At 43.2% G+C, this 27,262-nt stretch overlaps 1 protein-coding gene across 1 annotated transcript in view; it reads right to left on the bottom strand.

Moving 5' to 3' along the window:
- Positions 1–24,763, bottom strand: part of LOC142402952 (rapamycin-insensitive companion of mTOR-like) — a 77,996-nt gene extending 53,233 nt beyond the window's left edge. Inside the window, exons 1-2 of the mRNA XM_075488927.1 lie at positions 24,634–24,763; positions 24,419–24,466 (exon numbers count right to left, since the gene is read on the bottom strand). Coding sequence (XP_075345042.1) covers positions 24,419–24,466; positions 24,634–24,682 — 97 coding nt within the window. The 5' untranslated portion in view covers positions 24,683–24,763. The remainder of the gene's footprint in view (positions 1–24,418; positions 24,467–24,633) is intronic.
- Positions 24,764–27,262: the final 2,499 nt, after the last annotated feature.

Genomic DNA, 27,262 nt, shown 5'->3' on the forward strand with positions numbered 1-27,262 from the left:
GTCTACTCAAGGGTAAGGCGAGTCAATTGTATTGACTACAATACTTACAATGACTTGAGCACATGTACAGACATGCTACTGCCAGACCACATAATTATGATTTTTTTCAGACAAAAGGTCAGTGGGATTTTGGGAAGACAAGACAGGCACCAATCTCAATTATCAACAGCTTGTATGAAATATCCACTTCCACAAACCTTAGTCACAGCAATAAGCGAAGTCAACTGTAAAATACACAGCCACAAGTACAGACAGAGCTACCCAGCAATGCAGAACACTATGCACAGTGAACCCAAACAAGCAATAACTTTGTATTTAAATTGGAACATGTGTGTGAATCTGTTTTGACCCCCCCCATGCTGGAAAAAAAAAAATAAAAAATCTTTGATAAGATCACAGAAAAAAGACAAAGAAAATCTTACTGGATCCATCCCAAGTTCAGGATTCCTCTGCATAGTTTACTTTTCCAGGGCTAAATTCAGTTTTAAAGGTTTGCAAGAGCACAAAACATTAAAAAAAAAAAAAAAAAGAAAAAGAAAAAAAAGGAAAAAAGAGAAACACTGAAGATAAGTAGGTTGGCATAGCTGTGACACTACAAATACTTTACATCATAACCCCTAATTTGAAGGGAACATAATAATAGAGGGCCCTGGTTTTGGCTGGGATAGAGTTAATTTTCTTCCTAGTAGCTGGTATAGGGCTGTACTTTGGATTTTAGTATGAGAATAAAGTTGATAACACACTGATGTTTTGGCTGTTGCTAAGTGGTGTTTACACTGGTCAAGGACTTTTCAGCTTCCCCTGCTCTGCCAGGTGCACAAGAAGCTGGGAGGGGGCACAGCCAGGACAGCTGACCCACACTGCCCAAAGGGCTATTCCATACCATATGGCCTCATGCTCAGTATAGAAACCCCCCAGCCAACTCCCCCCAGTAAGAGTCACTGCTCGGGGACTGGCTGGGCGTCGGTTGGCGGGTGGTGACCAGTTGCATCACTGGGTTTTTTTTTCCTTGGGTTTTGTTCCTCTCTCTCAACCTCTTGTTGTTTTCCTTCTTATTACAATTTATTATTATTATTATTATTTTGTTCCAATTATTAAACTGTTATTATCTCAACCCACGAGTTTTCTTACTTTTGCTCTTCCGATTCTCTCCCCCATCCCACCGGGGGGGAGTGAGCGAGCGGCTGTGTGGGGCTTGGTTGCTGACTGGGGCTAAACCACGACAGTCCTTTTTGGTGCCCAACATCGGGCACGAAGGGTTTGAGATAATAACAGATTAACCAGAGCGTATTAAGGAATTTAGATCTGTTAGTAGTTGTGGGACGTGATATTGATTCATCTGTTCTTGGTATTGGTTTATCTGCTCTGCACCATGCTCATTTCTTTGCTGTACATGTTAAAGATCGGTGTTGGTTTTTGCAGTTTGCTGTGCTCTGCTTTAATTGGTGATGTTTTGCCTGGGAGATTTGTTATTAAAACAGTGACCTTGGGTTTATTTTGGTATCTAAGTGCTGTACTGAAACCGCTATTGTACATCAGGTACCACCTTATGGAGACAATTCGCAATTATACCTCTTCCTCTGAGAGGTTTTTTATGGAGGAAATGCAGAATGGCACCTTCACTACTTTCTTCTACAATGCTTCCTCCTTCATTACAGTAACTTTTCAGTATCTTGAACATCCTTGGGTAGTTAAGATACATCTGTTGGTATTGCTTGGGAATATTGTTTTGGTTTTGTCTAAGGTTAGTAAGCAATTTAAGAATATCATCCAGAGATCTGCCCCAAGGCCAGATAGTTATGAGTGGCAGGGTGTGTGGGATAGCATGGGCAAATGCCTAAGTTATTGGGCACCTCCACTGTTTTGGAACTTCACTGCTGAACAAGGGCAAAATCCTAAAAAACTAGTAGAATATTTGGAAAAAGTATGCTGTCACCCTGCCAATTCTAGGGAGACACAAATCACTGCAATGTGCTGGGGCCTGTCCCATGCCTTCCGAGCCCTGTTCAACGCTACTCAGAACCCTCAAGGATCTGGTGACAAAATGACAGACACCACGGCTACTCCAGCCCCCCTGCGACAGGCACTGCGGCTTTTCCGGACAACTCTGTGACAGGCACTGTAGTAACCCCAGCCCCCCCCGCCGCGACGGGCACTGCGGCTACTCCAGCCCCCCCTGCGACAGATAATGCGGTTCATCCAGGGAACCAACCCGTGTCAGTATCAGTCGCCCCTATACATAAAAAGAAATCCTGGAAGAGAAAGTCAGCTCGTTTAGAAAGAGAAGATGAAAGAGCAGGGCCATCACAAGGAGAGGAAGAGGAAGAACTTGTGGATGAGACGGAAACCACCCGATCCCTATCCCTGAGGGAGCTGCAAGATATGCGAATAGATTTCAGCCATTGTCCAAGCGAGCACATTGTCACCTGGCTGCTCCGATGCTGGGATAACAGGGCCAGTAGCCTGGAATTAGAGGGTAAGGAAGCCAAGCAGCTGGGATCCCTTTCTAGGGAAGGGGGCATTGACAAAGCGATTGGAAAAGGGGCACCAGTCCCCAGCCTCTGGAGGCGACTCCTGTCAGCTATAAGAGAAAGATATCCCTTCAAGGAAGATGTTGTATATCGCCCAGGCGAATGGACCACCATGGAGAGAGGTATCCAGTACCTGAGGGAATTAGCTGTGCTGGAGGTGATTTATGGTGACCTGGACAACAAGCAGTTACCCAAAGATCCAGATGAGGTCCAGTGCACACGACCCATGTGGTGGAAGCTGGTATGGAACGCACCAGCGTTGTGTGCCAACTCACTGGCAATACTGACCTGGAAAGATGGAGAGGGTCCAACAGTGGATGAAGCTGCTAGCCAGCTCCGGGAATACAAAGAAAGTGTCTCTTCCTCCCTTGTCTCAGCTGTGGAGAAACTGCTCTGCGAGTTCCAACGATTCAAAGAAGATATGTCCTACTCCCCACCTGTATGGACCAGTATCTCAGCTATTAGGAGTCAGCGATCCTCTGCTCAAGAGAGAGGATATAGAGGGTACACACCACGGGGCACCCTATGGTTTTACCTGCGTGACCACGGAGAGGACATGAGGAAGTGGGATGGAAAACCTACCTCGACCCTAGAGGCACGGGTACGTGAGTTGCAAGGAAAAACAATCACCCAAGGGGGTTCTTCCAGGAAAATTGCTGCTCCAGTTTCCAGTGGACAGATCCCCAGACAGTGTAAAAAGGGCTGATCTTACTCCTGATGTTAATGAAGGAACTCCTGACTGGTATATACAAGAAATGGGTAATGAATATTGTGACCAGGATTAGGAGGAAAGGGCCAACCGGGTTTACTGGACTGTGTGGATTCAATGGCCTGGCACATCAGACCCACAGGAGTATAAGGCTCTAGTAGACACCGGTGCACAGTGTACCCTCATGCCATCAAGCTATACAGGGGCAGAACCCATCTGTATTTCTGGAGTGACAGGGGGATCCCAAGAGCTGACTGTATTGGAGGCCAAAGTGAGCCTAACTGGGAATGAGTGGCAAAAGCCCCCCATTGTGACTGGCCCAGAGGCTCCGTGCATCCTTGGCACAGACTACCTCAGGAGAGGGTATTTCAAGGACCCAAAAGGGTACCGGTGGGCTTTTGGTATAGCTGCCTTGGAGACGGAAGAAATTAAACAGCTGTCTACCTTGCCTGGTCTCTCAGAGGACCCTTCTGTTGTGGGGTTGCTGAGGGTTGAAGAACAACAGGTGCCAATTGCTACCACAGCGGTGCACCGGAGGCAATATCGCACCAACCGAGACTCCCTGATTCCCATCCATAAGCTGATTTGTCAACTGGAGAGCCAGGGAGTGATCAGTAAGACTCATTCACCTTTTAACAGTCCCATATGGCCAGTGAGAAAGTCTAATGGAGAGTGGAGACTAACAGTAGACTATCGTGCCCTGAATGAAGTCACGCTGCTGCCGAGTGCTGCCGTGCCAGACATGCTGGAACTTCAATACGAACTGGAGTCAAAAGCAGCCAAGTGATATCCTACAACTGATATCGCTACTGCGTTTTTCTCAATCCCTTTGGCAGCAGAGTGCAGGCCACAGTTTGCTTTCACTTGGAGGGGCATCCAGTACACCTGGAATTGACTGCCCCAGGGGTGGAAACACAGCCCTACCATTTGCCATGGACTGATCCAGACTGCACTGGAACAGGGCGAAGCTCCAGAACATCTGCAATACATTGATGACATTACCGTGTGGGGCAATACAGCAGAAGAAGCTTCTGAGAAAGGGAAGAAAATAGTCCAGGTCCTCCTGAAAGCCGGTTTTGCCATAAAACAAAGTAAGGTCAAGGGACCTGCACAGGAGATCCAGTTTTTAGGAATACAATGGCAAGATGGACGTCGTCAGATCCCAATGGATGTGATCAACAAAATAACAGCCATGTCTCCACCAACTAGCAAAAAGGAAACACAAGCTTTCTTGGGTGCTGTGGGTTTTTGGAGAATGCATATCCCAAATTACAGTCTGATCGTAAGCCCTCTCTACCAAGTGACCTGGAAGAAGAACAATTTCAAATGGGGCCCTGAGCAACGACAAGCCTTTGAACAAATTAAACGAGAGACAGTCCATGCAGTAGCCCTTGGGCCAGTCCAGGCAGGGCAAGATGTAAAGAATGTGCTCTACACCGCAGCCGGGGAGAATGGCCCTACCTGGAGCCTCTGGCAGAAAGCTCCAGGGGAGACTCGAGGTCGACCCCTAGGGTTTTGGAGTCGGGGATACAGAGGATCCGAGGCCTGCTATACTCCACCTGAAAAAGAGATATTGGCAGCATATGAAGGGGTTCGAGCTGCTTTGGAAGTGGTTGGTACTGAAGCACAGCTCCTCCTGGCACCCCGGCTGCCTTTGCTGGGTTGGGTGTTCAAAGGGAGGGCCCCCTCTACACATCATGCATCTGGTGCTACATGGAGTAAGTGGGTCGCACTGATCACACAACGGGCTCGGATAGGAAACCCCAATCGCCCAGGGATCTTGGAAGTGATCATGGACTGGCCAGGAGGCAAAGATTTTGGAATATCACCAGAGGAGGAGGTGACGCGTGCTGAGGAGGCCCCACTGTACAATAAACTGCCAGAAAATGAGAAGCAATAGGCCCTGTTCACTGATGGGTCCTGTCGTATTGTAGGAAAGCATGGGAGATGGAAAGCTGCTGTATGGAGTCCTATACGACAAGTGGTAGAAACTGCTGAAGGAGAAGGGGAATCGAGCCAGTTTGCAGAAGTAAAGGCCATCCAGCTGGCTTTAGACATTGCTGAATGAGAAAAGTGGCCAGTGCTCGATCTCTGTACTGACTCATGGATGGTGGCCAATGCCCTGTGGGGGTGGTTACAGCAATGGAAGCAGAACAATTGGCAGCACAGAGGTAAACCCCTCTGGGCTGCACCATTGTGGCAAGATATTGCTGCCTGGGTAAAGAATCTGGTTGTAAAAGTACGTTACGTAGATGCTCACGTACCCAAGAGTTGGGCCACTGAGGAACATCAAAACAACCAGCAGGTGGATCAGGCTGCTGAGATTTAAGTGGCTCAGGTGGATCTGGACTGGCAACAGAAGGGTGAATTATCTATAGCTTGGTGGGCCCATGACACCTCAGGCCATCAAGGAAGAGATGCAACATATAGATGGGCTCGCGATCGAGGGGTGGACTTAACCATGGACACTATTGCACAGGTTATCCAGGAATGTGAGACATGCGCTGCAATTAAACAAGCCAAGCGGTTAAAGCCTCTGTGGTATGGAGGGTGATGGCTGAAATATAAATATGGGGAGGCCTGGCAGATCGATTATATCACACTCCCACAAACCCACCAAGGCAAGCGCCATGTGCTTACAATGGTGGAAGCAACCACCGGATGGCTGGAAACATATCCTGTGCCCCATGCCACTGCCCGGAACACTATCCTGGGCCTTGAAAAGCAAGTCCCATGGCGACATGGCACCCCAGAGAGAACTGAGTCAGACAACGGGACTCATTTCCAAAACAACCTCATAGACACCTGGGCCAAAGAGCATGGCATTGAGTGGGTAGATCACATCCCCTGTCATGCACCAGCCTCCGGGAAAATCGAACGATACAATGGACTGTTAAAGCCTACACTGCGAGCAATGGGTGGTGGGACATTCAAACATTGGATACACATTTAGCAAAGGCCACCTGGTTAGTCAACACTAGGGGATCTGCCAATCGAGCTGGCCCTGCCCCATCCAAACTTTTACATACAGTAGAAGGGGATAAAGTCCCTGTAGTGCACATAAAAAACATGCTGGGGAAGGCAGTCTGGGTTACTCCTGCCTTGGGCAAAGGCAAGCCCATTCGTGGGATTGCTTTTGCTCAAGGACCCGGGTGCACTTGGTGGGTAATGCGAAAGGATGGGGAAGTCTGCTGTGTACCTCAAGGGGATTTGATTTTGGGTGAGAATAGCCAGTGAACTGAATGGTATGATGTTAATTGCTATATAATACTGTGTGTCATCACTTGTATGGTTGCTGTATGCCATATCAACAGTATTTCAGTAAGAATCACCCAGATTAATGAAGAATGAACTTTGCTGAAACCAAGCAAAGTGCAGCAGTGATGGAACCAGAACTGGCTTCAGCATGCAACAATCCAACACCACACACCATCTCTCCTGCCCTGAAGGACTGTTATGACAGATGGAGCCCGAAGCAATGGACTAAATGAACTCAATGGACATTTTAGAGGGATGGCCCATAGACCAAGGGAATGATATCTGTGTGTCTATATCAAAAGACAGGGAAAGTGGTGGTGATTAATTAGAATGTGTTGGAAAGGGTAGGACCTGGGCATGACGTAGGTGGTATAGAATAAGGGGTGGATACTGTCCTGGTTTTGGCTGGGATAGAGTTCATTTTCTTCCTAGTAGCTGGTATAGTGCTGTGTTTTGGATTTTAGTATGAGAATAATGTTGACAACACGCTGATGTTTTGGTTGTTGCTAAGTGGTGTTTACACTGGTCAAGGACTTTTCAGCTTCCCATTGAAAGGGTTAAATCCCTGACAATCCCTGACTAAGACAAAGACTTGCATTTTTTTTTGTTTCACTGGCATCCTTGTTCTCTTTTGTTCTCTTCCCCTGCAAAGATAGTTTTGGTTACCTGCTGAGCAGAGTTGATGATAGGACATTTCCTGTGACTTCTTACCTGATAGGACTAAGCAGGCCTTGAGCAAGCTCCTTAGGCTTCCTAATTAAATCACTGATAACAGGAACTCAGGAGGTTTGTGCTGAAGATAAGCACCAAAGAACTAGCTTAAATCGACCCCCTTGTAACATTGGGAGACTGAAGGACTGATGAACTAACTCAATGACTATATATGGACAAAGGAAGCCCAAAGTTCAACTAGTGGACAATGTGAGGAAGACTATGGAAGACCACCAGGAGGGTGAAAAGACCCTAACCCTAATTTTACTGCGCATGCTTGGACTATGTAAATGAATTCCGGGAACTCATCACCATAAAACTGCCCTTTCCAGGAAATCTGATGAATATGTATGATTTTTCTGTATATGAGCTGATGTGTTGTGCTAACCTGGCGGAGCCCTTGTGGCGGAGCAATCCCCAGTGCTGCCCAGCGCTGCAATAAAGAATACCTGCTTAATAGTCATCCCGACTACTGAGTCCTGATTCCGGCTTTTCACGGCAACACCATGCTCTGCCAGGTGCACAGGAAGGTGGGAGGGGGCACAGCCAGGACAGTTGATCCTAACTGGCCAAAGGGCTATTCCATACCATATGGCGTCATGCCCAGTATAGAAACTGGGGGGAGTTGGCTGGAGGGCAGCTGTCACTGCTCAGGGAATGGCTGGGCATCGGTCAGCGGGTGGTGAGTGGTTGCATCACTGGTGTTTTTTTTTTTTTTCTTGGGTTTTGTTCCTCTCTCCCTCTCTCTTGTTTTTTTCCTTTTCATTACAATTTTGTTGTTGTTGTTGTTCCAATTATTAAACTGTTCTTATCTCAACCCATGAGTTTTCTTACTTTTGCTCTTCCGATTCTCTCCCCCATCCAACCGGGGGTGGGGGGGGAGCTTGAGCAAGCGGCTGTGTGGTGCTTAATCGCCAACTGGAGCTAAACCACAACAGAGAGTAAAATAACTTCCTCATAATTTGGTTTCTCTGAAAATACAGTTTGGCTGATTTCTGTGCTTTGGCCTGCCATGGGTCACGGGTGGGAATTTCCCTGGCTCACACCACTTTTGAACCTGTAACATATCCGCATTACGCCACAAGAAAGATCCCAGGTGAGCAGTCTTAGAGCTCTCCAGAATGTTCTACTTCAATTCCCTGAAGAACAAGCAGCAACAATAACTTTCCAAAATGATTGGAAATACGCTTATAAGTTTTCATTTTGAAAGTGCAGATAGTTACATACTCAAGGTAAACCTCTACTGAAACTAAGCTCACTATATGGACAGGAAAGACCATGAGACTAGCCCAGGAAGCCTCTTATACGTCATTGGCAATGAACATTTCTATTCAGCTACCTGATACTGTGGGCAATAACTCAGAAGTGAGCGAGGTGTGCTGTGCAGAAAGGCAGCCAATTTGCATGTGAAGAAACCAGGACACAATGATGGTGTCACTTCCCTTGTTAACAATTCTGTAGCAATAGCACATTTTTATAATGAGGCTGCATAATTAAAATATGCACTAAACCCATTTTACTCTACATGTGTATGAAAAACTGCAGTTATAGCAACTTTTCTCACATTGTCCTCTTTCTGCTGAGTAAAGCTCTCATTTCTAGAGAGATAGAAAAGTCTGAGGAAATCCATCTTTGTAGTGCTTAGCAGAGCAGCCAGGTATTTCCCAGAAACTTCACTAGCAGATAAGTAATTTGGAGCAAAGTAGGGACTCCAGTATAAGATCTACAACACTGTGAGAAAAGTGAGAACACGACAGACATTTCCACTATGGAATGGATAATATGAATACAGCAAGTTATCTGGCTCACACTTTGATAATATCAGCAACACTAGTGCTGTAGAAAAAACAAGACAATAAAAAAAATTAGATACCCTCTAATGGCATACTACCTCAGAAAGAATTAAGATTACAGAAGTCTTTTCTATCAAGCCTTGTCAGTTCAAGTCTTGTTTTAAACTTCAGAAGAACCTTCTTGCAAAAAATCTCTTCAAAACATTTAACAAAAGAATTGTGACATATTAACTTCAAGGAAAGAGGGGCTTTCCTGTTTCTCCTCTTCTGGAAATGCATGGTTATATTAGAGAGAAGTAGAAAATTTACTCAGTTACTCTAGCATGACTCATTTTTAATAAAAATAAAGTCAATAGGGAAGGTAGGCAGGCCTAATGGAACTTCACTTCACACACTGCAGATGTAAAAATTTTAAAATAACATGACTTCACAAATAGAGATATAGTCTCTTGCTATTCTGTCCCTTACATTAAAATGGACTTGAAAAGGGACTAAATACATTCTAGATTCTACCAACTAAGCCACATGGCTTTCTCTTAAAGATCAGTTACAGCACTGCATATCTTCCTGCCACAAAATCTCATGCAACAGCATAGACGAACACGGACTAACACAGAAATGGAAGAAACACAGCACACAATCAGAGACTGATCTCCCAAAAGTAGTAGTATCATGGCCTTAATGTAGTCAATTAAATGTAGTCAATTAAAATTCAGTATTATACAGCTATGTATTCAGTATTAAACAGCTATGTGGGAAGATTCAGATGCGAGAAGTACACTAGAGCTGGGGGAAGGCCGAGGCACACATAAAGCTGATAAGGGGGATTCATACTGGTATGTGGAACGTCTGATCAAGAATTACTGTCCTTGGGAGTGAAACACATCCGGAAGAAATATGTGAGCTGAGTGAGACATGGTTACAACAATCTGACCTCATTACAAGAAGGGTAATAAGAAGCACCCTTATGCAAACTGTCCTCATTATAATACTAAAAATCACACCCCTTGAGCTGGAAACTCTGGCCCAAGCAGAGACCCCTCACCTCTGAGCATGCGTAGAACATTTAAGTAGTACTGTGGTTTTAAGAGTAAGGTACGGAAATCTAGACCAATAAGCAACTGTTTTATGTAATTGCTTATGCATATGTATAACTAGACTGTATAAATATTGTACCTGTTTGAACTATCAGTGTGCTAGCTTTGTGGAGTTACCACCTAGCACCCGGTCTTGCGCAAAACTTGGAATAAACTGATATCTTGGCTCTGCGTGTGATATTGGATGCTGCACACTGGGTAATGAACTCCGTTTGTGAGACAACATTAACATTTCACTGTCAAGCTTAACAGCTCATGTTGGAGTTGACAAGGACAATTTTTTTTGTTTTTTAACACAATCCCAGTTCAGACCATTGTTACAGAGATTTCTTAACTCTGATTAACCAGCCTTACTCTTTACCCCTTCAGAAGTTCTTGCTTTTCTAAAAAAAAAAAATAAAATTAAAAAAAAAAAAAGAGAAGCTACTCATTATAATTTTAAGACCTCTTATTGAGAGGTCTATTCTTTCCTGACTTACCTCATTTATCACTGAGATGTGACTCAAGTTGGCCCATAATGATAACCAAATATGTTCACATTCTTTCCCATGGTGCTTCCGAGGGTGGAGCTGTGCAAAGTGACTGAGCTGATCTTACAGCTTGCTTCCGCCTAAAGATGCACAACCCCCTCCCTTACTTTCCTTCCCTCTACCCTGTCCCACTATACGATACACCCTACCCTTTACACTACTCTGGCACCCATCAACTTCACACTAAAATGATTATGCTAACTAATTCAGCAGAATATTTTTCATTCTTTTGGCTGTGCAAGTTTTACGCTAGGTTACCGAGTCAAACTGAATACTGAAGTAATAATAATACTGAATACAAAAATCCACAGACAGCAAAAGAAACTCATCAGATAAAAGTCAGACTATCTTTTTTTTTTTTTACCTGCACTTTTACGCCTGGCAAGTTGTCCCGATTAATGTATACAAAGCCACTTTTGTCTCAAATCTCATCTAAAAACTTGTTGATATATAGAAAAATTTCAAGCCAGCCCACTTGTGTTCTGCAACAAGACCTTAACTTGCTGATCACTACCGTCTTGTTTTCTATATATATGTCTTCCTTTATAGACAGAAAGCACTTTGCAGTAGCTGATATTTGTTCTGTGCATTTCTATTACAAACACAGTTCTTCACCCACACCTGTTTGCACTGAATAACACCCAGTACATATAATGATAATCCTTAGCACACAGTGAAATTTGTTTTTAAAACCCTAGCCTCAAGAATTCCACGATTCTCTACACCTTAAAGTAATTCAATGATGAATGTATATTAAAAAATCTTCAACATTGTGCTGTTGCTTGTTTTTAAACTCTCATGACCATTTAGGGCTTGAATCATTGTCCTGGTTTCAGCCAAGAGAGAGTTAATTTTCTTTATAGTGGCTGGTATGGGGCTATGTTTTGGATTTGTGCTGAAGACAGTGTTGATAATACAGAGATGTTTTAGTTGTTGCTGCACTGGTCAAGGACTTTTCAGCTTCCCCTGCTCTGCCAGGTGCAGAAGAAGCTGGGAGGGGGCACAGCCAGGATAGTTGATCCAAACTGGCCAAAGGGCTATTCCATACCATATGACGTCATGCTCAGTGTATAAAGCTGGGGAAGAAGAAGGAAGGGGGGGACGTTGGGAGTGATGGCGTTTGTCTTCCCAAGTAACCATTACGCGTGATGGAGCCCTGCTTTCCTGGAGATGGCTGAACACCTGCCTGCCCATGGGAAGGAGTGAATGAATTCTTTGTTTTGCTTTGCTTGCGTGCGCGGCTTTTGCTTTCCCTATTAAACTGTCCTTATCTCAACCCACGAGTTTTCTCACTTTTACCCTTCTGATTCTCTCCCCCATCCCATTGTGGGGGGAGTGAGCAAGTACCTGCCTGTGTGGTGCTTAGTTGCCTACAGGGGTTAAACCACGACAGTCCTTTTTGGCGCCCAACGTGGGGCACGAAGGGTTTGAGATAATTACAGATTTGACTGGAATGTGCTAGATAGAATTTATAACTGTTATTGCTGTTTAGCTATTAATCAGCAGGCTTCTGTGCTTGCCATAGGCTTGCTTGCCTTACTGTACCTTAGAGTCTAGGGCTCGTTAGTGGCTGCTTTTTGCTTTTGCTGCTTGCCATGCTGCTGTACTGCTTATCACCTTACTCTGCTGTGCCTGGGAACATTTTGATAACAGCAATGGCCACGCGCCTGGGCTGGCAGATGGCCAGGGCATCGCTGCTGTTTCTGTGCTGCTGTACTGGACAGGCTGGAACTCCGCTGTGAACTCGAGTCAAAGGGACTGTGACCTGTGGATGAATCCATGTGGGAGCGGGACACCCCAAAGTGTCTGTGCCCATGGATTAGCCCATGCCAGAGCAGGTATATCTTGAAACATCTGTGGCCATGGTTATGTCTGTGCCACAGCAGGTATATCTCAACCTCTGAAGGGATTGTGGCCTAAGGATAAGTCCACGCTGGACAAGGTGCACCTCAAAGCATCTGTGGCTGTGGATGAAGTCCATGCTGCAGAAGGTGCACCTCGAAGCATCTGTGGCTGTGGATGAAGTCCATGCTGCACCAGGTACACCTCGAAGCATCAGTGGCTGTGCATGAGGCCATGTTGGAGCAAGTTTACTTCTGAAGGGACTACAGTCTGTGGATAAGTCCGAGCAGGAACAAGGGGAGGAGTTCATTCCAATGTTAAACCCAATGGTCTGGTCCAAAGGGACCAGGGGTGGAGATTGTAACAGATATACCTTTAAATTGTTATAACCCCTGATTTGAGTTGCATGTTATAGGAAGTACTATAGCAGGAACCACCTGAACCAATGGAGGAGAAGCCTTACAAGGAGCAGTGCAAGTGCAGCAGTGACCCGACCTGAGCTGGCTTTGGTGCCCAATAACTCCACGCAACACACCACCTCTCCTGTCCTGAGTGACCACCATAACAGGTGGAGCCCAAAGTCATGGACTAAATGAACTCAGTGGACATTTATGGACATTTTACAGGGATAGTCCACAGACTAAGGGACTGATATCTTTGTATTATATCAAAGGATGGGAAGGGTGACGGTGGGTAATGAGAATGTATTGGATAGCGTGAGACCTGAGCATGACATAAATGGTATGGAATAAGGGGTGGAGAATGTGCTGGTTTCAGCTGAGATAGAGTTAATTTTCTTTATAGTGGCTGGTATGGGGCTGTTCTGGATTTGTGCTGAAAACAGTGTTGATAATACAGAGATGTTTTAGTTATTGCTGCACTAGTCAAGGACTTTTCAGCTTCCCCTGCTCTGCCAGGTGCACAAGAAGCTGGGAGGGGGCACAGCCAGGACACTTGATCCAAACTGCCCAAAGGGCTATTCCATACCATATGACATCATGCTCAGTATATAAAGCTGGGGGAAGAAGAAGGAGGAAGGGAGGGACATTTGGAGTGATGGTGTTCGTCTTCCCAAGTAACCGTTACGCGTGCTGGAGCCCTGCTTTCCTGGAGATGGCTGAACACCTGCCTGCCCATGGGAAGGAGTGAATGAATTCCTTGCTTTGCTTTGCTTGTGTGCACAGCTTTTGCTTTCCCTATTAAACTGTCTTTATCTCAACCCACGAGTTTTCTCACTTTTACTCTTCTGATTCTCTCCCCCATCCCATTGTGGGGGGAGTGAGCAAGTGGCTGTGTGGTGCTTGGTTGCCGGCTGGGGCTATACCACGACAATCATTTTTTTCACCCCTTCAGGAATGTGACATCGTTTTTCCCCAGTGAGAATCATGATGCATTCTGACAGACCCCATTCTCCAGAAAGAAATATCACCGCAGAGTTCCAGCTATGCAAAACAGCTAGCGCTCCATCTAATGCAGGGATGAAACAGGACCAGCAATAGCTATATTAGCACGAGTGATGACTCCTTTCCCCTGACAGATTTAGCAGCATCATTTGACCACATTCAGTAAGCTAGCAGCATGACAGTTTGTTATTCTGTTATGCAAATGTGAATAAAAAGGAACACAGGGGAGAGAAGGGGAGGAGGGAAAAAGGTAGGCTTTAGCACACAAATAATTTAGTAACTCTGAAGTCAGGCATAATGAGTTAAACTGAGGAGTGTATATTTTATATGCATCACTTGGTAGATGCTAGGACAGAAGCTGTACGCAGTAACCAATGTACATACAATAAGTAAACTCTCAAGTGAGAGACTGCACTAGCAGCTGCTATCACACCTACTAGAATCACAGTGCCAAAAAGTGTAATAAAAGACTAAATATGCCTAAAGACTTCTCTTAAAGAAGGAAGTTGTATTCACTACAGTTAAGCATTTAATAATTGACTAAGAACACAAGAGATATTTTCCTCTTACCGAAGAATCACAATATAAATAGATAATCCTGCTTATCTTACTATACATCTTTACATTTAATAGAGATTTTTAAAGTCTAAATGCTATGCAACTGTATATTGCAAAGCTGCTCTTAGCTTGCTAAACTACATGCTGCCAAAATGAAGGAAGACAAGTGAAACTCACCAACTAGGATCATTAATGCACTGTTCTCCATTTCCACTGAAATAGTCATGAGTTATCAGTTATTAAAAGCAATGAAACATTAGGAATCAGTTACTTAAAGGTGTCTATGTAAGCCTAGAAGACAGATAATCAGTCTGCTAAAACACTTTTTATCAACACCTTAAATAATGAAATGAAACACCAATGAGAAGGCATATCCTGCCATTATCAACTTGCTGGGGGGGTGGGGAATCAGGACAATTATGTAATCTCTCATAACATGAAGTAGTCTTAATTTACATGTAATTCAAAATGTGGAAACTGCACAGAAGACAGACAACCAGCTTCTTAGAACAACAGAAGAAAGCTACATAAAAAAAGCAAACTGCATGACACAGAAATCACTCCTGAATTATTTATATTGACACATCAACTCCACTTTGCCAGATTCAAAAAAAAGTAGTGCATGAACAGTTTACATTTAGGCTATGATTTTCAAAAACACGGTAATATACATTTAGATGGGAGGTATGTCTCAATTTCTAAGGTAAAAACATAGAAATAATTGTTTCTTTGTAATATCAAATTTATGCAGTTACTATTATGTTGAAAAACGTACTGAATACTAAGCCAGAGAAAATTTTAACAGTGATCATAGAGGATGTCTATTATCATACTTGAATCAGTAAGGTGCAAAATACTTTGCACTGGTATAGTGTGACATACAAGTTTTGCCAAATAATTCTCATAAATTTTAGATTTGTAATACATTGTGGGTTTTTTAAATCTTAATTTTAACAACTGAGAGCACCCCCTTGAAAAGTACAGGTTACCAAAACCAGTGATTTCTGCAGAATGTACCTAGAGATTTATTTAGTTTGATTCCTACAGCTTCCATAGGTGAACCATACATAAAGCACTTTATTTTGAATACAACAGAGAAGCTCCAATAACCCATGTTCATGAAAACAGGAAAAAAATAAAGGCTAAGAACTCAGATTATTTTCACTCTTGCTGCTTAAGAAAGTTATGAATAGATAAAAGTGGCTCAGTAATATGGGAAAAAAAAGCACACCTCCTCTCTTTCATGGCAGTCAGCAAAGAAAGTAAAAGAACTGTTCTTTCTACATCAGTCAGGTAGAAATTAACCTTCACATTTACAAAAATGTCTATTAACTATAAAGTAGTACAAAAGACAGCACATCCAAGGTAGGATCCAGGAATCGCTAGAACCTCAGATAAGAAGAAAGTCTTGTATCAGGATCACACATAGGATTCTAACACTTCATATTTAGCTCTGTACATCTAGACTCGCACATATGTCCTTCTGTAAGTAAAGTTTAAATGCCTGTTGTGACTGTATATATTTCTTTTGCAGATGTGCATAAAATGTTGTAAATTAGATTATAATTTTTTTTTACAGATTCCTAAGTATGGATAAAGGTCACATGAAATATACATTCTGGTGTTGCAGTCAGCTTGAAGTGGTGACAGCAGTTCAAAAATGGACCACTTTACAAATTACTTTCTTATAATATTATTTCTAACCAAGACACTGAGATTACATGTGTAGAAAAGCCATCCTTACATTCTCACCCTTGGAATTGTTAATTATTCCTAGTGTGTGAGACAGTGTTGCTTTACTGCTAAAACTTCTGAAAAACAGGTTTTGTAGTTGAAATGCAGCACTAACTGCAGCAGGAAACCTTTAAACTGTGGCAAATGTATGATATTATAACTATATTTTTCCATAAATCAAGGCCATATTGTTTTGTTGTAAATACTGTACATCTACACACTAGTATCTCCTACTAATCATTCTGTATTCTTAGATCAACAGCTGTAGTTCATTTCACAATAAATAAAATCTATATACATTGGGTATAGAGATGTACCTCTTTCATATTAACCAAACAAGTGCTAACTGTCAGTAGTCATTTCTAGTATGGGTGGGTAACCATCCTATCTCATCTTTACCATTTTGCCATCCTTTTGGTCTTAGACTCACAAGGTTACTCAAAGTATCACTGATAAACAGCATGAAATTTTGTTAACTACCCATTTCTCCAACTGAAAGAGAATTCAAAATCTTTGTGCTTTTCATTTTATGCCTCAGACAATTAAGTGTCTTTAATTTCTACAAAATAAAAATAAAATAATTTAAAAAAAAAAAAAGTAGCTTCCTGAAATGTTCCAGGAGCAGCTACCTGAATAAATGGTCAGATGTGGCCAAAACAGTAACAACAAGTAGCACTTGGACAAAACCAAGGAGCTTAGAGAAGTCTAGAGAGTGAAGAACAAAACCAGTAAATTTAGAATTTTTTGCTCTCTACAGCTTCCTGAGGAGGGGAAGTGGAGAGGGAGGTGCTGATCTCTTCTCCCTGGTATCCAGTGACAGGATGCATAGGAACGGTTCAAAGCTGCGCCAGGGGAGGTTCAGACTTGACATTAGGAAGCATTTCTTTACCGAGAGGGTGGTCAGACACTGGAACAGGCTTCCTGGAGAGGTGGCTGATGCCCCAAGCCTGTCAGTGTTTAAGAGGCATTTGGACAATGCCCTTAATAACATGCTTTAACTTGGTCAGCCCTGAAGTGGTCAGGCAGTTGGACTAGATGATTGTTGTAGGTCCCTTCCAACCAAAATAGTCTGTTCTAGAAACAAAATCTCCCCTTTTAGGAAAACTTTCATAAAGGCTCCATCACTCAGACTAATTTATTAATGAACAATGTTGATTCCAAGGATATTGCTATTCAGGTAAAATTTGGGTGAAGAGACTTCCTCATAAATATCTACTTACCCAAACCTATTCAAGCCACTGTTGAGATGCAGCTTGCTACACTGATGAATATAACAAAAGCATAAGAACGTGAGTCCTACAGAGCTCTTAGGTATGTGCTAACAGTAAAATTCAGTCACATAACTAAGAAAATACAATTGTAAGTATAGGTTTTTGTTCTTTGGGACTGGGGGTTTTTTGGTGTGTTTTTGGGGGTTTTGTTTGTTTGTTTTTACTCCATTTTCTCACTTTCTCACTTATACATCTTTATCAGCATTCCTCCTCTTCACCAGCTGCAAGGATTTAGTGAATACACTCTTTACTAATCATGCTCTGAAGTTTTGCTAACTCCTACTTTTTTCTGATCCATTCTACCCAAATTTTCCATTACCACAACAAATGGTTGGCAAATGAAAAAAAAAAAAAAATTTGTTTCTGCAGTATACATGAATATACTAATACTACAGATTTTTAAACTAGAATAAAGCAAAATACATTTTATTGTGAGAGTGAAAGTCAAAAGTGCTCCAGTTAAAACAATTTGTCAAATATCAGCCAGCACTTGTGTAGCACTGTTACAACACCTTCCCTTCTGTATCAGAAATCATCACAGGAATGCTGCTCAGTGTGCAAATTCACCTGCACTATGGTATAAGCATCTGCCTACCTGCATGCTGTAAAAACTGCTTCTAATGAAAAGCAAACCTCTTATTTTATGCAATTGTATTGTGTAGTTATCAAAGCCTCAAGTCACATGCTTATGTCTTAGTTGTAAGAAGCTAGTTGGTTTTAAGGTAGATGATTTGTGTCATTTATTGTTATTTTTAATAAGTCTCAGGCAGGAGTCTCAATTAGTATGAAAGATAAAAAGCATATTGATTTTTCAGCACATTCCCCAAAACTAGTCAGCCATCATTTTAACATAAATTCTCAAGCCATCCTGTAACCCTCTTGAACATCCTTCTTTTCTACAGTGTTTAGGTTTGTATAGATACAACCAGTTTGTAAACAGCCATTTTTCACTATAACTATTTCACTTCTTCTCACTTTTAAGAAAAAAACACAAAAAACCCAACAAAACACCAAACAACAAATCTCTACCTGATATTGAGCAACTGAGCATCTCTTCTATGTTATTAGGGAAAAAAAAAAATCTGAGATTGCCAGGTAATTGGTAAAGTATGCATGAAGATGATGAGACTGGGCAAATATCTGATGTATTTCTTTCTGAAAAGGCTATAATTGACTTCATTATTTACTGTAATTATGATGAGGGGTGTGTTTCTTTACACATCATCTACACTTGGATAGGCTCCCACACACATAAAAAAAAATTCCTGAAACTAAGTGCTGCATTAATCTCAAAGGGGGTGGGAGGTAGAGGGGAAGGAAAAAAAAAAACCAAAAAAACCCAAACCTGAAGGACATTTATGGCAATGACTAAAACATTCATATCGAGAAGGCGACAGAAATTAGACTGACCAATCTGAACCACACCAGGAAAAACCATAAAGAAGTGACCCACAAAAACTTTCAAGACAGACATGAATGCAGATCTTGAAAGACATGGTAGTGCCCAGCTCCTACAGATACCTTAATGCTAGGTAAGCAAGTGATAATGTTTTAAAGTTGCCTTTTGTAAGGTCTTTCCTTCATTAAAGATATTGTTCCTGTTTTCAAGAAATGAAAGTGAAAATGTTGTAAGCATGCACCATTTTAGTAGTTCTGAAAAGTCTTAAGATTGTAAAAGCAATAATACTTGAGGAAGCAAAGCCAAAGGTATATGCAAGCGTTATTAATCTAACCAGGCCAGAGTGCTATACAATTCCAAAACAATGGTCAACTGAAGCACAAGTGCAGACAGGAAAGCTAAGCATATGCCTTAATTTTGGAGTGCATATACTGAGCACTTACTTTTAAAACCTACCAAAAGGTTACATGTTGCCAAAAAAGTTAGCAGGCCACCACCATCAATCACTTCCCCTTTGGTCTCCAACTATATAAGAAAACCCCAAAACAATATTCAAGAATAATGCAGTAGAAAATTTCCTCAGACAGCAAGACAAGTAAGATCTCCCTCCAGCTGTTTTTCAAGTTGCCCCTTGTCATGGTTTAGCCCCAGTCGGCAACTAAGCTCGCTCACCCTCCCCCCACTGGTGGGATGGGGGAGAGAATCGGAAGAGCAAAAGTAAGAAAACTCGTGGGCTGAGATAAGAACAGTTTAATAATTGAAATAGAATAAAATAATAAATTGTAATGAAAAGGAAAACAACAAGAGAGCGAGAGAGAGAGAAACAAAACCCAAGGAAAAAAAAAAAAAAAAAAAAAAAAAAACACCAAGTGATGCAACTGCCCACCACCCGCCGACTGACACCCAGCCAGTCCCCGAGCAGCGATCGCTACCCCCTGGACAACTCCCCCAGTTTCTATACTGAGCATGATGCCATATGGTATGGAATAGCCCTTTGGGCAGTTTGGATCAACTGTCCTGGCTGTGCCCCCTCCCAACTCCTTGTGCACCTGGCAGAGCAGGGGAAGCTGAAAAGTCCTTGACCAGTGTAAACATTACTTAGCAACAACTAAAACATCAGTGTGTTATCAACTTTATTCTCATACTAAAATCCAAAGCACAGCACTATACCAGCTACTAGGAAGAAAATGAACTCTATCCCAGCCAAAACCAGGACACCCCTCTCTATCTCAGAAGAACCAAAAAAAATGTTGCTAAATACTGCCTTGCTCCTATTACAGCTTCTGTTACAGATTCACAAACAAGGAAGCAAAAAAAAAGAGGTACTGCTCCGTGTGATTTAACGCAACCATCCCGTTATAGTTACCCATCACAATGATGGCATACCACAAAGTGAGGGTTAAAGGTGCCCACACATTTTGTTTATTTGGATATTTTTAAAAGAGTGTTTCTAAGGTGCAGTGGAGGCCCACCTCTCTGTATTTTTCAAGCCGGACCATGTATTGCAAGAGTACGCAAAGAAGAACTTAAAGGCTTTCCATAACAATCTTGCCATTAGTGTGGAAGAACTGCCTTTGAGCCACCAAGAAAGTATACACCAGCTACCATCTCTACACCAGTTCCCTACTGCCTTGCTGCAAGCACTCCAAAAGGGGTTTTTTCCTCCCCCACTACTTGAGCTCTCAGTATCAGACAGGTGCACAGCATCCCTCCCTGCTTCTTCCATACTGATGAAGGAAGCTGGAAACGGCATGGTCAATAAATCTCAAGCTGAATTTGAAAACAAAATTCATCCAGCCTTCTTTAACTATCCCACAAATAACCCTTAAAAATGCCCGACATTTTTGTGGGCTGTAAACTGCAAATAGCATCCCAAGACATTTGCCCTGCACACAATGCATTATGATTTGCCATGTGGGCACATCGAATCAAATACAACATGGTTTAAAGTGATGTAAGCACAGTAAGAAAAGCAATACAGTTCAGATCTTATGAAGTTAAATGGAACTTCTGTATTTATTTTTACCTACATGATAGAAGGAAATGATGGAGAAGGGAGAAAAAAAGGAAAAGGGTATTTTTTCAGATAACACTAAGCCAATTTTGTGAAACTCACTCTTGAGGAGAAAAAAAGCCAGTTTTCTCAGCTACTTTATTCTTGTCTCATGTTATAGCTAGAAGACTCAACATTTACAAAATATAGGAATCAGCCACACAAGAAAAGCTGCTAAATCAAAGTAGTATCTCATAATGCACATTTATTAATAATAAATGAAAGTAACAATGGTGGAGATAATTAAAAAGCACAATATTCGAAAGTGATGACTAACCGAAATGTACCTGTTACCCTCAAAAAGGAGGAAATGAAGACATACATACATGAACAGAACTCTACCATCAGCAGTTGGCACCCTTGTATCTCTCCAAAGCTTCAGTAAATGAACAAGCTCTGAAAAGTTCCTAATAGCCATTGCAGACTCAGAGCTACAGGAATCCAAGAAAACAGGGATCCCTTGAAGGACGGACATTTAAAAGGAGCCTGACTACAGATAAGGCACTGGAAGACACTGCTCTCAACTAGGCAAGTTCCAAACTATTTAGGCCTTCACAGCCCAAAGGCAACAGCTGAAACTCCAACAAAGGAAGGGGTGTTGGTCACCCAACAGGATAAGGTGATACTGAAACGGTAACAAATTTTCAAAATCAGTTTGTAAGTAGATTCAGTTACAGAGATGAGCAAAGAACTTAGCAGCAAACAAAGTGTGGATTACACAAGCCTTTTACAGGGCCCAAAGCTTTGGGAGGTATATAAGCTTCTGTAATTCAGCTTGGAATCCCTGTAAAACAATCAGAGATGAAGATGAATTATGCTAAAAGCATATGCTTGTAGCATGGTTACATACACAACCATGACCGGACTCAATGCAAGAATTCCTACCGAATGCAATAACCTGGTTGATAATGCCAATTATCCTTTCTGGCCTTAAGAAGTTATGACCTTGATTTCAGTAGTCTAATTAAACCAGTTTGCCTCATCCCATTACCAATTCCTTCCAGATGACTGCAATGGGAGTTGCACTGGTGGTGAATCTGTCCTCCTTTCCATTTTCTGTTCTATTCTGAGCAGGTAATAGAACGCAAAGCCAAAACCCGAGTACTCTGAATCCCAATTATTAATTGCAATTTTGTAATCAAAAGAAGACATTATATATGACATTAAGTAGACAAAAGCAACCAGTCTAACCTGTATCTGCACAGTTTTTTTTCTTGCTATACCAACATTATGCCCAACCATATTTGTGCTGGGGACAATTTTTCCAAAGTTGATCATCCTTTCAGCAAACTGATTTTCTAGGAAAAAGTTAAGAAAATAATTGTCCCAAAAGAAGATTTATCAGAATAAGAGATGGGGTACAGCCAGGGATGAGTGGCCCAGAAGTTTGGGGTTTTTTTAAAAACAAAAAAAAAAACCAGCCACCCACACAAACAAAAAATCCCTGAAGAACAGAAACAGCAAACCACAGACTTCACATTATCATCTTTTACCAGGCTAGTCTTATACACAGAGTGTTCACACACACACAATGCACCATCATATAAAATGCCTTTCATAAACATTATTATATATCATTTTTAAAAATGCAGAGCACCAAAAAGCTCCAAAGAGTAAAACCTACTATACCAGCCATGGTAAAAATACGTAAGAGAACATGGTGTGTTCTGGGAAAATGCAGGCGCCCCTCAAACTACAACAGCAGAGAAAAGAGCAAACAAAAAGCACACAGAGAAAGTTAGATCGGCTCTACACGCAGCAAAGCATTCCCTGAGTCTTATTGCACAAAAAGCCAGGAAGAAGTAGGACCCAAAGCAGCACAAAAAAGGCTAGCACCCTCCCCGCATCTATTACTATTTCTGAAATATTTAACAGCACTGGCTTCTTGCATGGAAAGAACAGAGTTAGTATATAGTCCACAGCTATGGACTAGTGAAGGTCTGACTTGTATGCCAACTCATTGTTCGGCAAGCCATCACTAAATAGGAACCGCTCCAGCATTTAAATTTTGTGTATTGTTCTTTCACATCAAAACACTTCAGTATGCTACACAACATAAAAAAGTTACTAAACCCATTCATTAAAATCCTGATTCTGTAAATTTCATAAACAGATAACACTGCTTACAGTAATAATTGTGTCATGTGTTTGAACTGTTAAGGCCTTTGTCCCACATTTTGTTGACAAAAGTTCCACTTGTTTTAATTCTAAAGACAGTGTCTCACTAAAGCAATCGTATCTATTTGGAGATAGGGTGGGAAGAGACATAAGAGCCTGTTGCTTTAAACTGAAAAAACCTCATAGCTTTTCCCAGGAACTAAAATATGTTTGTAAATATGATATGTATACGCAGAGATAACTTTCAGCCCACGGTAAAACTGCTTAATAAAAAAATTCTAAAAACAGATCACACTGGGGAAAAAAAGAATTACAAGGTGGAATTGTTGATACAGCCTTATACCAAGCTGAAAACTTTAATGATACTGCTAATATTTGTACTTCCTTTACATTTCACAGTCCACTTTCATCTCATTGATTCTATCATTCCCCTGCCTACTTCCTCATAAAATGGATCTATTCAGGACAGCAGCAGTCCTGGATCTCCTGAAGCAGAACAATTATTCCCTCCCCCAGATCAAGATCTTCTGCCCCAGGGAAGATCATCACTGCTAGTGGGCCAGTTTGTTTTCTGCATTTTATTCAGCTCTTGGGGAGAGTCTAACCCTTACCTTAGCCCTCAGTAAGACAAGATGAGCTATAGATTTGGGTAGGGAACGAGTTGCTATTTGTCTGAGAGACAACTAGTTAGTGTGTAGCAAATGTTATTGTTGTTTCCTTCCTCTTATCCCCCCCCATACATCTGAGAACAGTGGAGAGCATTCTAGAGCAACTTAACAAGTAAACGGGAGATGAGTGCCTTCTGGTCTCGCAACAAGCACCGCGGCCAGCCTGCCTAAAACAGGTACGGATATACGACAAGGGACTGAGGCAGGACCAGCCGCCACCGCCGAGGTGCTTCCCAGAGGCGCACGGTCCCGACCCGCTAAGCAGAGCCACGGCCAGAGGGAGCCCCGGCGGCGAGGCCGACAGGCACGGCGCGGGCAGTCCCACCGCGGGCCAGACACTGTAAGCAGCCCCGCCTACAAACAACGGCCCCCTTCGAAAACAATCTCAGATGCAGCCGAGGAGCCTCTGCCCAACACGCAGGGGCTCCCCTCGCCCGCAGCCGGGGAAGGCCAGCCCTGTGGCCCAAGCACGGCCCCACGGTGCCCGAGGGGCGCCCGTGCTGCCTCGCAGGCGGCGGGGGCTGGGGAGAGGCTTCCACCTACGGGCAGGTCCGCTCACTACAGGACGCCAGGCCAGGCACCGGCACCCGGCGACCCCCGCTCCGTCTTCCCACCACACACACACCCCTCACTCCCCCTCCCCCCCCGCCCCAGGGCACCAGGCCGCTCGCCACCGGCGGCCCCCCGTCTCGGCGGGCGCGCAGCAAGGAGCAGGCGGCGACCCCCGCCCCACCGGCCCGTACCTCGGCTGAGATCGAGGGGGACGTTCTCCTCGCCGCTATCGTTCCGACCTGCGGGGATGGGGGAAGAGAAGCGCGTTAGGCTGGCGGGGATGAAGAAGCCGAAGGAGGAGAAGAAGAGGGAGCAGAAGAGACAGCTGGGTACCGGCGTAGGGCGAGAGCCGCTGGGGAAGGACGGAGGAGACAGCCTACTGCAGCAGCCTGCCCAGGCCTCTTACCTCGGATACGGAGGTGCCTCAACGAGCGGGCGCGGAGGCTCACCGCCATGTTTACGGCCCCACAGTCACAACACCGGAAACCTCGCGCGCTCTCGCGAGGAGAAGCCCGCGGAGCCGCCGCCGCGGCAGATACCCCCTCCCCTGCCCTGTAGCCGCGCCGCCGGTAGGAGGAGCGCGTGGGCGGCAGAGGCGAGGCGACCCGACCCGACCGTTGCCGCCCCCGAGAGGCCCTGCTTGGCCGCGGCCCCTCTCCTGTGTCGTAAGCGGTGTCTTGTGGCCATTCGGTGCGGGGGGCAGCCTCAAGTACTCGAGGGCGGGTGAGGGCTGCTGCTTCTCGGGCTCCCTAGAGCGGCGGTGCAGGGCTTTGCCTGCTCGGGCACAACACCTGGGTCACGCTTCCAGCGCCTCCGTGCGGCGGGGTGGGCGCCGCACGGAGGCGCTGGAAGCGTGACCCAGGGAGAAGCACCGGTGTCCTCAGAGCCGTGCGGTCCCAGGGGCCGCGTCCGCCGCCGGGGTTCGCTGCGGGGTTTCGGCGCGGTAGTACTTCTCCGCAGGCGCCTCCGGTAGCTCTACCAGCCAAAGAGGCTAAAGCCGAGGGGAGAGGAGGGTGGCGGGCCGGCAGGGGCGAAGGCATCCGAGGGGCTTCCCCTCCGCCCCCGCTCCGCATCGGTGCGCCGGCTTCGGTCGCAGGCGTACGCTCCGCCAGAAAACGTGGCAAAATGCCTTCTTTTTCTGAAGAGCTTGCGCTGCTGGGAACTGACTTCCTACATAACTGCTCTATCACCACATCTAAAGATTTTGGTCTCTCAAGTGAAGTTACTTTTTGTTTTGTTTTTATGACGTTTACCCGCTTACTTTTCCTTTTTTAAGCTGCACTTGCCTTGTGATGAGATGGTAATTCAAGTGGATACAGCATGGCCATTGGCATTATACACCGGATGTTTTCAGCGCTCCACTTTTTTTAATATGTGAAGTAATTAGAAACAGAAAAAGGAAAAAATATCTTTTCATTGCTTTCTTGATTTAGTCAGTGGGTGTCTCTGCAGGCTCAAGTGTTGATCTGTTTCTTACCTTGACGTTTGTTAAACTTACCTAATAAAATCAGTGTATGTATAAAAAAATTAACTCATAAAGGAAAAGAAGTTCCACTACAAGAAACTATACTTGCTCTTGCCCTTTTTAGGCAAAAGTTTAAATAAGCAGATATACCTTACATTGTGTCCTGAAGCTTCGGACAGCCGTAGCCAAGAGAAGTTCTGTCACTCAGATTTCCCAAATTATCAGGAACAAAACCAGCAAATAATAATCAAATTGAAGTGTAGAAGTAGCCAGCCATATAAAAATAGCTTCACAAGGTCGGGTAATTGTTTTCCTGTTTTGTAGTCCATCATTTTCCACTTAGTTTTCCTTCTTCTCTAAGGGTAGTCTTTCAATTCAGATCCTGCATTACTCATAAAAATCTGGTTTTATTAAGTATTCATGAATATTAAGTTTCATCTGAAAAACTGTAAATTAGTTTTTACACTGATTGGTTGTACTTCTAAAATGTTAATACTGATTTAGGAGATTAAAAATAATTATTTATAAAGCCAGAGTAGAAAAACAGTGGTACACTGATATGCCAGAAAGTTAAAAGTGATACACTTTTAACTTTCTGGCATATCAGTTCATGACACACATATAAGACTCTTGTTGTAATAGGATTATGTCAAGTATATTTAGATTAAAATACCATTTTCAACAACTTTCCTATTTCAATTTCTGCTTATTAAATAAGAAACTAATGTTCTTGAAGAACCTCATGTTCTCAAAATGAAAAGGTCTAAATAATAATATCTCATCCATCCATAACACAGGACCAAAGCATATCAAACTTCCTTAAATAGTTTCATCAATGTGCCTCAGGGCTGCCCTTTAAAATTTTATGTCCAGGGAACCCTTGACTTCCTGAAAATGCCAAATTAAGTGCTGCTTCTGGTAGTAATGTTGTATCCTGTTTATTGCAAATTCTACTGGGACTAATTAATTTCACATAAGCTTTGAAGCACCACTAAGCATTGGGCTCCAGTTTTCTCTTTTTTTTTTTTTTTTTCCCCAGTTATATTTGAATTATGCAGACAAAATTGAGGTTATCTCTGATAATGACACACAAAATAATGCAATAATGTCAGTTATAAGTGGTAACCCACAAGGCTGCGCTGAAGGTACTCTGGGGTGTAATTAATATTTGCCACAACTGACAAAAAAAAAGAACATTAGATTTTTAAGCTTTTTGTTATGGTGAAATGGAAAGTAGCAAGTATGTGTTAGCCATAACTACCACTTAGATATGTGGGAGCTCCCCACAAAAAAAAAAAAAAGCAAAGTCATGGCCCTTAAAATGTCATGGCTATAATTGGTATGAGGAGTCCTCACCCTGTGAGAGTAAAGGACATTTTGGGATCTATTTTTGGAGCTTTTCCCCTGTTCTGTTCTCTCATTAAATGTGGGGAAAGAATCACAAAAGTTTAATTAAAAAATGATGAAGGTTCCTTACCTATCAAATTTTCTACACATTTTCATCAGCCACTATTGCTCCTGAGTACGCAGGAGGGGAGAAATGTGGGTAGGGGGGAAAGCTATTTTGTCC

The sequence above is a fragment of the Mycteria americana genome (genome assembly GCF_035582795.1).
Source record: "Mycteria americana isolate JAX WOST 10 ecotype Jacksonville Zoo and Gardens chromosome Z unlocalized genomic scaffold, USCA_MyAme_1.0 Scaffold_18, whole genome shotgun sequence".
Lineage (NCBI taxonomy): Eukaryota > Metazoa > Chordata > Aves > Ciconiiformes > Ciconiidae > Mycteria > Mycteria americana.